General features: G+C 36.6%; 1 protein-coding gene across 3 annotated transcripts in view; it reads right to left on the reverse strand.

Annotated features, from left to right (window-relative positions):
- Positions 1 to 82: 82 nt before the first annotated feature.
- gramd1a (GRAM domain containing 1A) overlaps positions 83 to 12,468 on the reverse strand; it is a 29,661-nt gene continuing 17,275 nt past the window's right edge. For all 3 annotated transcript variants that reach the window (XM_084385919.1, XM_084385920.1, XM_084385921.1), the window contains 12 exons: positions 12,218 to 12,336; positions 11,416 to 11,677; positions 9,544 to 9,706; positions 9,257 to 9,400; positions 7,736 to 7,857; positions 5,390 to 5,532; positions 5,199 to 5,302; positions 4,891 to 5,121; positions 3,931 to 4,012; positions 2,826 to 2,933; positions 2,628 to 2,748; positions 83 to 1,346 (listed from right to left, as the gene is read on the reverse strand). In XM_084385919.1, the coding sequence (XP_084242045.1) occupies positions 1,251 to 1,346; positions 2,628 to 2,748; positions 2,826 to 2,933; positions 3,931 to 4,012; positions 4,891 to 5,121; positions 5,199 to 5,302; positions 5,390 to 5,532; positions 7,736 to 7,857; positions 9,257 to 9,400; positions 9,544 to 9,706; positions 11,416 to 11,677; positions 12,218 to 12,336 (1,695 nt within the window). In that variant the 3' untranslated portion in view covers positions 83 to 1,250. The remainder of the gene's footprint in view (positions 1,347 to 2,627; positions 2,749 to 2,825; positions 2,934 to 3,930; positions 4,013 to 4,890; positions 5,122 to 5,198; positions 5,303 to 5,389; positions 5,533 to 7,735; positions 7,858 to 9,256; positions 9,401 to 9,543; positions 9,707 to 11,415; positions 11,678 to 12,217; positions 12,337 to 12,468) is intronic.

A 12,468-nucleotide genomic window follows, 5' to 3' on the forward strand; every position in this document is an offset into this window, starting at 1 on the left:
TAAATGTCAGGAAATTGTAACAATGCAAATATACGACTATATATATATATACTTATATATATACTTATTTTTTTCTTTTGATTTTGAGGTGAAACACATGGACATGTTCTATGTGAGATTCGCCCACAGTGTTGAATGAAATGTACATCACATACTCCCCTCCTGACCTTGAGTTCTGCTTGGTCCTAAACGTCCAGTCCCAGGAACGACTGAAGTCCTCCAATCTGTGTGTGTGTGTTCAGCTGCTCGAGCTAACAGTAACTCTGAACAGTTCAAGTTTGATTCCAATGAAACTCTACAAGTTTCCCGACACCTCGACTACATGAAACAGCTCCTCTCACCCCTAAGTTATAAATACACAGGGATTTAAAACAAAAATAATAACTGAAACATTAGGGAGAAAGAAGCGATGGTTAAAATTGTAACAGTGTGTAAAAACAATCGTCACTCAGATACTCTTATCTTAACAGCTGCACATTTTACTTGTACATTAACTTCTAATTGTCATTACGATTTTTCCACGTGATTATTGCTAAAATGGAAATTCATATTCATACCACTCGTTCCACCCATTTCTACACTGGTCCTCGTTTGAGCAGAAACACAATGATGTTAGACTGTAATTCAAGTCTATTAAATAAATACTGTAATTGGTCTGACACACTTTCAACAAGTTGCAGCAACAGCTCTGAAATCATCCAAACAATACCAAAACAGAAGAGAAAATGAAATTTCTCTTCCATGAAAACACAAAAATACGTTTGTTGTGAAAAGACAAGTTGAGAGGTCTCTCGGAGCAGACTGGAGGTTGATTTCAAACCTCCTAAAGAAGAGAAAGACACTTCCCTCTTTGAAATCTCAAATGCATCTCTCAAAAAAGCTCTTAAAAAAACAAAAAAAAAGGTCCCAGATGAATTGCAGTTTTCTACAAGCTCACACTGAGCTTCCTCAGACACTCAGTACGGACCAAAACGGCTCAAGATGCAGCACAGCTGAAAGTCACAGACGCTCCCGTACGTGCGTGTTATTGCTTCGGTCCCAGAGTTCATGGTGTTCAGAATCAGATTGATAGAAGAGTTGAGTTAGTTTATAGTCCTGTAGCTGCTGCTGGGGCACTTGGGTAACCTAAAAGCTACCCATATCAATCCCAACGTTGATGTCACTGAGTAGAGCACCGTCTCCTGTCCATGATTTATGTCACAGGGCCCAGAGTCAGTAAACGGTTGTGTGAAGGGGTTACCGTATGCTCTTCACTGATCCGTCAGTGTGTCTGGTGCTGGATCAGACTCCTGCTGCACCTCTGGTGTGAGCATTCCTCCGTGGAGCTTCTCCAGAGACTGTTTCATCTACATCAGAGAGGGGGAACCATTTGAAATCAAAATCAACCCTTTTTACTTTCATAATAAATGCCCCTACATTATTTATCATAAAGAAAACCTAATATCATAAGCCTAAACTGGTTTGTTGTCCCAGCCTGTGTAACGTAGGCTGTTAAACACGCTGTGCGTGTAAACCTCACTGCCTTGGCCTCAAGAGGCCCGCTAGCAGCCGATGCTAGAGGCTGCCGCCTCCTTGTTAGCACGCCAGAGACCCCGGTTCAAATCCCACTCGGAGCGGGTCTAATAGGACCGGTTACACCTAGTCATGCAGGTCTGCTTTTTTTTTTTAAAGGCGTTTTGGGCACTTCAGAGAGACATGGCAGCTTAGACTGGTTTACATCATTTTTTTCAGCAGGAACTAACCTTTCTTTAAAATGTATCTTTCTCCAGCTTTTTTTACACTAAAGAACAGAACATTCACAAATATAAAGACAATAAGCTAAATATTCTAAGAGGGTTATACATGAGATTCTGAAATTGGCCATCGAGGGATTTATTCGGTAAATGTGTTTCCATTGTAGTTTTTGTGTACGTCTTCTTATCGGATAAATAAATATTTATCTGCCTCATTTGAGTGCATATTTTTTGAGTGCATTTTTAGAATTTATACGCATCTTGGCATTTCCATCCAGTGTTTTTAAGTGATATCCCAAAATGCGCATAAAAATAAATGGATGGAAGCTATTGTCAAAGACAATATTCGAAGGGCACCATTTCTGAAATTTCTAGAAAATTAGCAGCTTTGTCATTACAGTTTAATTTACAGAAACTAGGAGTGGAAATTTTATATTTATATTTTATATTTATAATAATAGTATTTTATTAAAATAATTTATTACAATAATTATAAATAATTAAATTCCATAAGTTTCAATAACTGAATGTTCTGAGTTTACACTTTCAATTACTAATGAATTTACATTTTAGATTTTTATTTTTGCTCATAATTTGGACCTAACAAAATATCTTTGAGCTTGACATTATTAGAATTTTTTTTACATTTTAATATTTTATTAATTTCCATGTTTTTTCCCAGGTCTGGAAATCACAAATTGAAAGTGGGCACGTGGTTGAGAATCACTGGTGCATATGCAAGACAAACATATGCACATATGCAAGACAAAATCTCGTAAAAAGTAATATAAATGTTCACACTCTGATGTTAATACTAATTTCTTTTTTTCAGAAAATACAACATTTTGAATGCCTGCTGAACATCTTAAGTTTAAGTTTAGCTCAGGAACACACCTGATCCAGAAGTGTGACAGAAGACTGTAAAATCTGCTGCCATTTGTTCAACTGGGCCTGGTGGAACTGCCTCTGGAGCTGCAGTACCTGCGCCCACTCTCCTGCTGACTGGGGCAGAGGGCTGTGGACAGAGACATTCCCGAATCAGCATGCCAAGAAGCACTATGTGTGTAAGCCACTCGGATTGTTTTAACATACCTGTCAGTTAAAGAGTACGAGTGCCAGGTCTCGAGCGTGTGTGCAGCCCGCTCGAGCGCCCAGAGTTTGTAGAACAGCATCATGTTCAGAGCCACCAGAACCACCAGACTGGAGGAAGACAGAAGACATTTAAATATAGTCGTCTGCACTCATTTTGTGTCATGAAAAATATGTGTTTTCCTTGAAGCACAAAGACAGAGGCTCTACCTGACACAGATCCTATACGCAGGAGGAAGCGAGGAAAGCGAGACGAGAAAGACAAGAACAGCAAAGAGAGATATTAGTATGCAAAAAAAGGGAGGAACAGAAATGGAAAGAGACAGAGAGAGAGAGAGAGAGAGAGAGAGAGAGAGAGAGAGAGAGAGACTCCTTAGGTGATGTTGGTGTTATTATAAACAGGGTGTGATATTACTATGCACGGAAAAGTGTGTTAATAGGGATAGTTTACTCAGATATTATTTCTAATACCATATACTCACCCTCATGTCACACTGATTTTTTTCTTCAGTGGAACGCAAAAGGAAATATTTAGCAGCATGTCCAGGCTGCTCTTCTTGTACAGTGAAAGTGGATGGGGACTGGAGCAGTTAAGCACTAAAAATTACCATTAAAGTTGTCTACATGACTTGTATGCTATGTGCAAAGTTTTCCAAAGCCGTATGCTTTCTGTGAAAAATATACGCATTTAAGTTAATATTTACTGAGCCCCAGTGCCTATCCGCTTGAATTGTATGGAAGTATGCAGCAAAAAAATCTTTTTGTGTTACACAGATGAAAAAGTGTTTCAAATGACATGAGAATGGGTAAAAGATGACAGATCTTTCATTGTCCTAAAAATAAACATCACCAAAACGTGTTGTCCACCGTGTTAGTTAATATGGTACATTCAAATCTTCAGAAATCAGAGCCGAGCTTAAAGTCCTCATGACCAGAAAAGACGCTGCCACTGCAGTGATGACAACCTGTCAGCCTCAATGAGCTCAGATTGAATTTTGTTCATCTAAAGGGAGTTTGATTTCATCAGCAGCTCACATTAACGCTGACATTACACAAATGCACACAGAGGCAATGATCTTTACAGAAAGCCAAAGCTAAAAACACTCACATGAAGCTCACAATGAGCAGAACGGTGGAGATGCTGCTGTTGTTGCCTCGCCACCTCTCTCCTAATTTCACATATTGAGCACCTGGAGAACAGCAAAAGAACTCATTAAGCAGGCAAGGAAAACCTGAATTCTTAATTATTATTATTCAAATTATTATTTATATTTTATTAAATTATACAATTATATAATTAGAGCTGTTATTTTAGATGAAAATATTTATTTATAATATTAAGTTTTTTTTTTTTTTATTATGATTATTTTATTTTGGATTTACGCAATTCATGTGGTTCATTCAGGTTGGAAAATACGGAAAACTCACATCCTTGTTTATTCCAGTAAAAAAAACATAAATAGATCTTATAATGTTCTAAAATATTTCAATATTATTATTCAAAATATTAGTTTTATTCCATTAAATTACAATTACATCATTATTAAACAAATCAATACAGAAATATTAATAGTGATGTACTGTATTTAATAATAATAATGAACAAATTGTTATAAAGAGCAACAGTGAAACTTATATATTATTATGCTGTCTTAATTCATTAAAATTATTATTATTTTAAAATATTAGTTTTATTTCATTACATTTTAAAATTACATTAAAAAAAAAATCAACAAAGATAGTATTGTACTGTAAAAAATAGTATTTATTAATAATAATAATAATAATATTATAATAATTTATTTTACGTAACAGTATGGCTGTCTTAATTTTTTCGTACTTTCAATCATTAAACCAGAGAGCTCTTATTTTGATGGAAAATATCTATTTATATGATTAAGATTATATTTTTTCTCAGTCATACTTCTGAGGTGGGAAACTATGGAAATCAGCATAAAATATAGAAAAATTACAGTAAATCCAGTAAAAGCAATTCCACATTCCACCACTAGATGTCAATGTGTTTCACATGAAAATTCAGCTCATGCTCCTCTGTCGACTGACTCACCAGCTTCTCTCCTTTCACGATCATCTCCAATTCCTCGGTCGCCCCGATCCCCGCCTCCTCCTCCCGCTCCCTCCCTTTCTCTCTCCCGCTCTCCCGCTCGTCTCGGACAGTTGCGTTTGCGTCTGCGCAGGCCGGGAGGCGTCTTGGCGGAGTCCGCGGAAGGCACTTCTCCAGAGCTCACCACGGAAACCTCCGACTGTAACAGCGTCTCCAACTTACACACCTCTGTCTCTGACAACGAATGCAGGGGATAATGTTTAGCACCAATACCGCATTAAAGGTTTACACTTGGATGAGAACCTGCTTACCCATGTGTCTGTAATACTCTTCAATGCCGCTCCAAGTGTTCTTCTCTATCAGAGCTTTCACAAGACTCCACGGTTGCTTCCTGTAGCAGATATTAGACGAGACCCTGCAGACACACACACAATGGGTCCCTCAGCGGTGTTTGCATTTGAAGCATAACAATACGTGCATTACAATGGCCAGGAAGTTCTACCTGAGGCGGCTCTTTTGCTTGTTGACAGAGGTGAGGCAGTATCTGTGTACAGTGTAGAAGTAGTCCTGGTAGGGGATGCCTGAGGTTATGACCTCTGAGTCCACCACATGACACTCCCCCCGAGAGCTGCTCTTGTGGAGAGTCTGCACAACATGACAAAATACACCAAACTGACATTACCATCTGCTTAAACCCATCATTAAAGGAAAGGTTCTGTTTTCCCTCAATTTGTAAAAACAAAAACTGTGTTTACATGAATGCACTTTCAAAGGAAGTCTTTAACATTTGGGAATATTAAAAAGCAGCAATATGAAGCTTCTTTTTTTTTCTGAAGCATTTATGTTTATGTGTGCATGAGCTGAAAAGGTGGATACATCGTTTTAGTGGTGGGTTTACGGTTCTAGGTGGATGAACTTCTAGTAATAAGTAAACCATGTGAATAGGGCACAACATTAACTAATATTAACTAGGGCTTAACAATTCAGTGAAATAAAACCACAACATGGCTTGTGATTTTAATAACACAAAAAAAGGGGCTCTTTCTGGGATTTTCCACCAAAATAAAAAATTGATGGTTTAATGTTTGAAAATGAAGAAATGAAGACAGGCACAAATTTTTGTATTTTAATTGTAAAATAAAAAAAATGACATTAAAAAAATGTTAAAATAAATATTAATGTTATATTTTCTTAAATACACAATTTTTTACAGTGAAATAGTATTATAACAATGGTAAAATTGTTATTATATTTTTATCATCATTATTTATAGTAATTTTGATATATGATCGCATTTCTTTACTAATTCTGCAGAACCACAAACAAGCACAGCAAACCTGTGTTTATTTAAAAAATATGAATGTTTAATCTTTTTCTGGTATCTTTGCACATATCATAAGAGTTACCAGATTTATCAGGTTTACATGGTCATGACAAGATTTGAAATATAACTGCACAAGTTTAGAAAGCAATTTTAAACTGATGTTAACATATTAACCCCCGGTTTCACAGACAAGGCTTAAGCCTATAGTCCCAGACTAAAATGCATGTTTGAGCTGTGTTAACTGAAAGTAACTTGCACTGACATATCTTACAACATGTCAGTGCCATTGTTTTGTCTCAAGATGCAATTTTTTTTAAGGCATAGTAATAAAAGTTACTTAAATGCCCTAATTGAACTAAGGCCTAATCCTGGCTTAATTTAAGCCCTGTCTGTAAAACCAGACCATAACAATGTTTCAATATTGCAGATATAAGTGTGTATTTTAATACTTATTTTAGTGCAATGCCTTAGTGCGTAGACTTCCATTGTAACTGTATCTCTATAAAGAATTTTTTTTATTAAAAGTCTAGGATATAAAATAATAATTGTCTCAGGGTGTCTACAGATATCAACAAGTTAAATGTAAGACTTTTTAAGACCTTTTTAATGCCACTTTGAATGAAATTCAAGACCAAACCTGTGATGGAAAAGGAAATACACATTATATTACATGCGTATATGTAATAATTAACCTAAGTAATTGAAATAATTTAATATTAACTACTAAAATCAATGTAACATTTGCAATCGTGAGAATATTCAGCAAAAAAACTCAACATAAAAAATAAAAAACTCAACATTTTGAATTTTTACCTCAGTGTGTTTCATATGTGTGAATGCTCATGTTTCGTTATGCTCATTTGTTTTGATTTCTTACTATAAAATCTATCACAGAGACAAGCAGCGCGAGCCTCAACAGCGTTACCAGAAATAGCCTACATTATCATTATCAATCGCTGTTTAAGTAATAAAATCTTAATCATTTTTGCGATTCGATGCTTCACTGGTTATTTGACGGACATTAGGTCCGTCAGACTGGAGAAATTTTAGCGGTAATGTGACCAAAAATATTTAAGACCTATTGAATCTGAATTTAAGACATTTTATGGACCCGCGGCCACCCTGTGTCTATTACATCAAATTCTCAATAAAATTTTTGTGGCTTTGTTCTTTCAAATGTAAAGGAATGTAAATAAGTGTTTACCTAAAAATTAAAATTATGCCATAATTTACTCACCCTCACATAGTTTCAAACCTGCATGACTTTCTTTCAATAGTGGAACACAAAATAACATTGTTCATACAATGGAGTCCAAAACAATATTGGACCCATTGTACAAAAAGTCTAAATAGCCTCTTTTTTGTTTGGCAAAAATAAATACATACAAGGTTTGAAGCAACATGTGGGTGAGTAAATGATGACAGGCTTTTCATGTTTTGGGGGAACTGCCCCTTTAATAAAAAACGAGGGAGACTGAAGAACAGCTGAGATAAAAACAAAGAAAAAGAGCTGTGAGGACCCACCTGTGTTTCCACCACAGGAGCGGTTTTTGGGCCCAACGGGTTGTTGATGGCGATGGTGTAACTCAGAACTCTACTGCTGTTCCCACTGCTGCTGTCCTGCTGCCACTCGTGCACAGAGAGATCTGAACCAATCACACGAGAGAGAGAGAGAGAGAGAGAGAGAGAGAGAGAGAGAGAGAGAGAGAGAGAGAGAGCAGAAAAAGAACAGTTAGAGAAGAGGAAGGAAGAATAATGTGTGATTACAGTCAGAGCACTTGCAGGGGCACAGAGAAGGGGGCAATTATCCATGCAGACAACATAGACAAAGAGCTCAGCATGAGAAAAAAACAATTCTCACACTGTGGTGCGGAGGCTATCATCTCTTGATCTATCATGACTATTTTTGACATTATTTGCTGTACAAAATAAATAAAGTTACCAAGAGAGAAAAAAGAATGAGACCATGGTACTTTATGCTATAGAACATAGTGAAACCAAATAGTGAGTTCTCATTATCTGCTCCAAAAGCCCCTATAGGACAAAGAGCATGAAAAGAGAAAAAGGGAGGGGGGAAATGAGGACACGTGGGATCTGAAAACTGCAGGAAAAGGCAATTACAAATCGGCCATGCATAGAATAGTTATCAACACAGTCAAAGATAAAATGCTAGCAGGAGCTCCAATCCACTAGAGGCAGTGTTTCAATAAGTAAAGTATGCTAAAGGGCAAATGAGTGCTACAGTAGGGTTCTGGAAGAAAAGAAATGGCATTCACAATCTTCACAGGGAAATCAATAGAACACTGCAGGTATGAAGTCAGAACCCGGAAGTCTAATTCACCGCTGATTCCTTTGAGATTTTCCTATGGGGTTTAATAATGGGGTTTTTGATAGCAATCATATATAATATATAACGTCTGTGGAAGGCATAGGACCATAAAATGTTCGCCCAATCATTGCATCTGAATGCTATGCAGAGTAAGACAGATGTCAGTCACCGCCTTTTACAGTTGCACCTGAACCAAAACAATGAACTTATGCTGCTTTCACGCCATAACTACTGTATTTTGGAAGAGCCTCTCTATTAGTAGCCTCTCCGAAAACTACCTACCCTACCTTTAATAGCTGAACTTCCGATGAGAGACCCACCAATCAGAGAAGGTGATGTAACCATGATAATGGGAAAGTCGGTAAATATAGAATAGCTAATCCAGCTAGCTACCCTTTAATGTTAGAATAATACCGGATGTAAAAGCATAAATGATAGCAGAAATGTTTTCTGTTCATGAAACATATTAAAAAGACACAAATCAAACTAATTGTATTATATAATTTAAAATATTTGAATATCATTCATATTGACATTTTTAATATTTATTTAATATACTTTATAATTTAGATTATTAGTTCTTTTTTTTTCCTAATCTTTTTACCACATTTTTGTATTTTAAATTAAATATTGTACTGTAGTGATTCAATTTGGAAAATAAAAGTATATAGAAGTCGCAAGAATGGAAAACTCAACAGAAAAAAGTGTAAACTGACCAGTGAAGTGACGTTGTGAGAAGAGGTGCTGTATGAAGTGAGTGTCCGAGAACAGAAGGTCGTAGAGCTTGTCCACGCTCATGCGAACAACCGTGTTGATATGCAGTCGGCCGTTGAGGTCTGGACAGAAAGACTCCACCTCACCTGTGGAGAGTAAAAGTGTTCAAATGAACCAGACTGACTATCAAGGACATATCTACTTAACACATATGCATCTACTCTGTACAAAAATGGTTTCAAATCTTTAAAAACTTTTTTTTTAATCTGAGGTCAGTTCTCTCACTCACTCTCTTCTTGAGTGTCAGAGGAATTGCTGGGGTCAGTTGGGAGATCCTCATCATTGGTCATATCCAATGAGGAGAGGTTTCCCAGGCTGTGTGGGACAGTGAGAGGGGACTGAAGTGACTGATTGGCTGATTCTGATTGGCTGTCCCCACCTTCTTCCAAGATCTATAAAAAGAAGAGAGAGGAAGAGAATAAACACTCTCAAACAAGTGTTGTTATTGTTAAAACTAAAACCACAAAAAATTGTTTCATTCATTGAAAATGTAAATAAATAAATAAATAAATAAAAAGTATACACACACACACACATATATATATATATGTGTGTGTGTATATAAGTATAATTTATTTACACTTTGATACACTGTATCATTAGTCATTTGATCTATCCATATCAATGTATTGTTACACCCCTACTAAATAGACATAAAAAAAAAAAAAAAAAATTTGACAAAAAAAATATACAATATTAATAAATACTATAATAGTATATAAATAATACTAAAATAACAAAGTCATAGAAGTATAGGCAATATTTCACAATAAAACATCTGCATGACGTTGTTCAAAAACTGTAAAAACCTAAATTAAATGATCATGGGTGTAAATAATTTTTTCTGATAATGATTCAGTTCTATTATGATTATAACTTCCTATGACTTTTCATTAATTTGTAATTTTTGTGAATTTGTGAACAAACAGATTTACTAATGAATCCTTAAGCATGTTTACATGCACACCAATATGCTGATAACTACCAAAAATCAGTTTATTGAAATAACCAGATTTACCGGTTTACATGTCAAATCAACAACCTGGCACGACACATTAAAGAGCCGCAAAACGTTTTTTATTGTTCAAATTTCTTTATTTAAAAAAGATACGATTTGAAAGTTGAGACTTTGCTTCATATCAAAAAAGTAACCTGATCTGTCCTGTCTGTCAGCGTGTTGTCAGTGTCTTCTCTGCTCCGCGGTGTATTTTTCACTCCGTGAGAACATGGTGGGGCATGAGAGCGACGTGGCTTGTCAGACATAGCAACAGTAACTATAGGGGGCGGGTCAATTAAACTGCATTTACAAGACTGCATTAAAAAAAAACACGTTATTTCCTGGTGGTGACGTCAAAACGTAAGCATTTATGTATTTCACTCAGAGTATTCTATATTTATGTGAGTTATGTTAAATAAAGCATTAAAATGCCAGAGTATTTCAAAATATCAGCAGGAAACTTGCAGAGACTCGCTCGCCTCTCCTTTTGTAAGTTTCTAGAACTGCACCACTTGTCCTTTGGCTGCACTAGATGAGAACGCATTTTTTACATTTCTTGAGTCAAGAAAAAGTTGATATATTTCTTCTCCCCTACTGCGAAACACTTGCTATGGCAGGATGCCCTTAAATCTGCTGAATAAGGACGCTTTCCTGTCACATATCACACATGCACACTTAAATAAGCCGACAGAACGAAGGTTAAGCTGTTTAAATGCCGGGGCGAAATCAGAGTAAGGGGAAAAAATCTAGCTCTGTCGATTGGTTTATTATTAAGCCGTTTATGACCTTATGCCGATAAAGGAAAAAGGTTAAACGCGTTTACATGACCACACACGTTGTCGGCTTATTAAGCATAATCGGTTTAAGAACGAGCATGCAAACGCACTCATTAAGACTGATTTGTTAACAGATTAATAGAAAAGAAATGACACTCAATGACTCACCCACAAACTAAGTAGCATACTAGTATGCACACAAGCAGCATATTTCTAAAATATTTATGCATCAATGGATTTTTGCAACTTTTTGTGTATAAATCTTCCATTGTAATGTTATTTGAGCATAACCAAGCTGGCTGGTATTTCACAGTAGCTTGACACTTACGGTTGAGGACAGGGCAGTTCCAGTGTTTGTGGTTGGGGTTAGTGAGCTCTGGGAGCCGGTTGGACTGGGCTCAAGTTCGAAGGTGGCCCGAGTAGATGGCACCTCCACAGGCTGGCAGGAAGAGGAAGAGGAGGATGGAGGTGAAGATCCTGAAGCACAGGGAAGAATTGAGGCAGACGAGGGTGGAGAGGAGCCCACCAGAGCCACCGGCACTGATCCCAGATCCAGCAGGTCAGTGACGGAGACCGGCTCCTCACCTGGCCTACAGAGACAGTGAGACGCAGGTGTCAGGCTTGTTAAAGGGGACATTTTCTGCTACTAGACATAGTCTAATGTACAGAACACCCTGATTATTTATTGAAGCCAAGCTGCAAAAATGTCATTTGTTGTGTTGCGCTATTTCAATTACTTTTGTTTGATTTGTTCATTGCAAACAGCTGAAAGTCTGTCAATTTTGCCAATGGGGTTGAATAATTTCGATTGCAACTGTATATAATTCAAGTAATGTATAGAATACGGCCTATTTGAACAAAACAAAAAAATTCATAAAAATATGGAGTATGTATATATATGTGGTGAAGATAGATAAGCCTACTATACTACCTATCTATCTAGATAAGTACATTTTAATAAATAAAATGTATTAAACAACTTAAATTCTAGTCATGTATATAATTGTGGCCTTTTTGAACCAAAACCTAAAAATAAAATAAGATACAGGTGCACAGTGACCTTCTGTCTGTCCTTGTGTTTATCAGGTAAATAAAATTTCATAAACAGATTCCTCTCAGTGTGGACTCACAGCAGGCCGTTCATATGTTCAGCAGTAGGGGAGACATAATCATCATCTTCACTAGTGAGCCCCAGCTCAGTGCCGTAACACTGGTGAACGATGTGCCATAACTCCTTAGGAGACAGAGTCTGTGGATGAGAAATATAATATCAGTACTTCAAGTAGAAGATCGGTATGTAGTCGTACAGGCTAAAAATTGCTTAAATAGCATTTCTGTGAGGCAGCAGAGGCGGTGACTGATTTAAGACTTTAAAGCGCCA

The sequence above is a fragment of the Rutilus rutilus genome (assembly GCF_951802725.1).
Source record: "Rutilus rutilus genome assembly, chromosome: 17".
NCBI classification, from domain to species: domain Eukaryota; kingdom Metazoa; phylum Chordata; class Actinopteri; order Cypriniformes; family Leuciscidae; genus Rutilus; species Rutilus rutilus.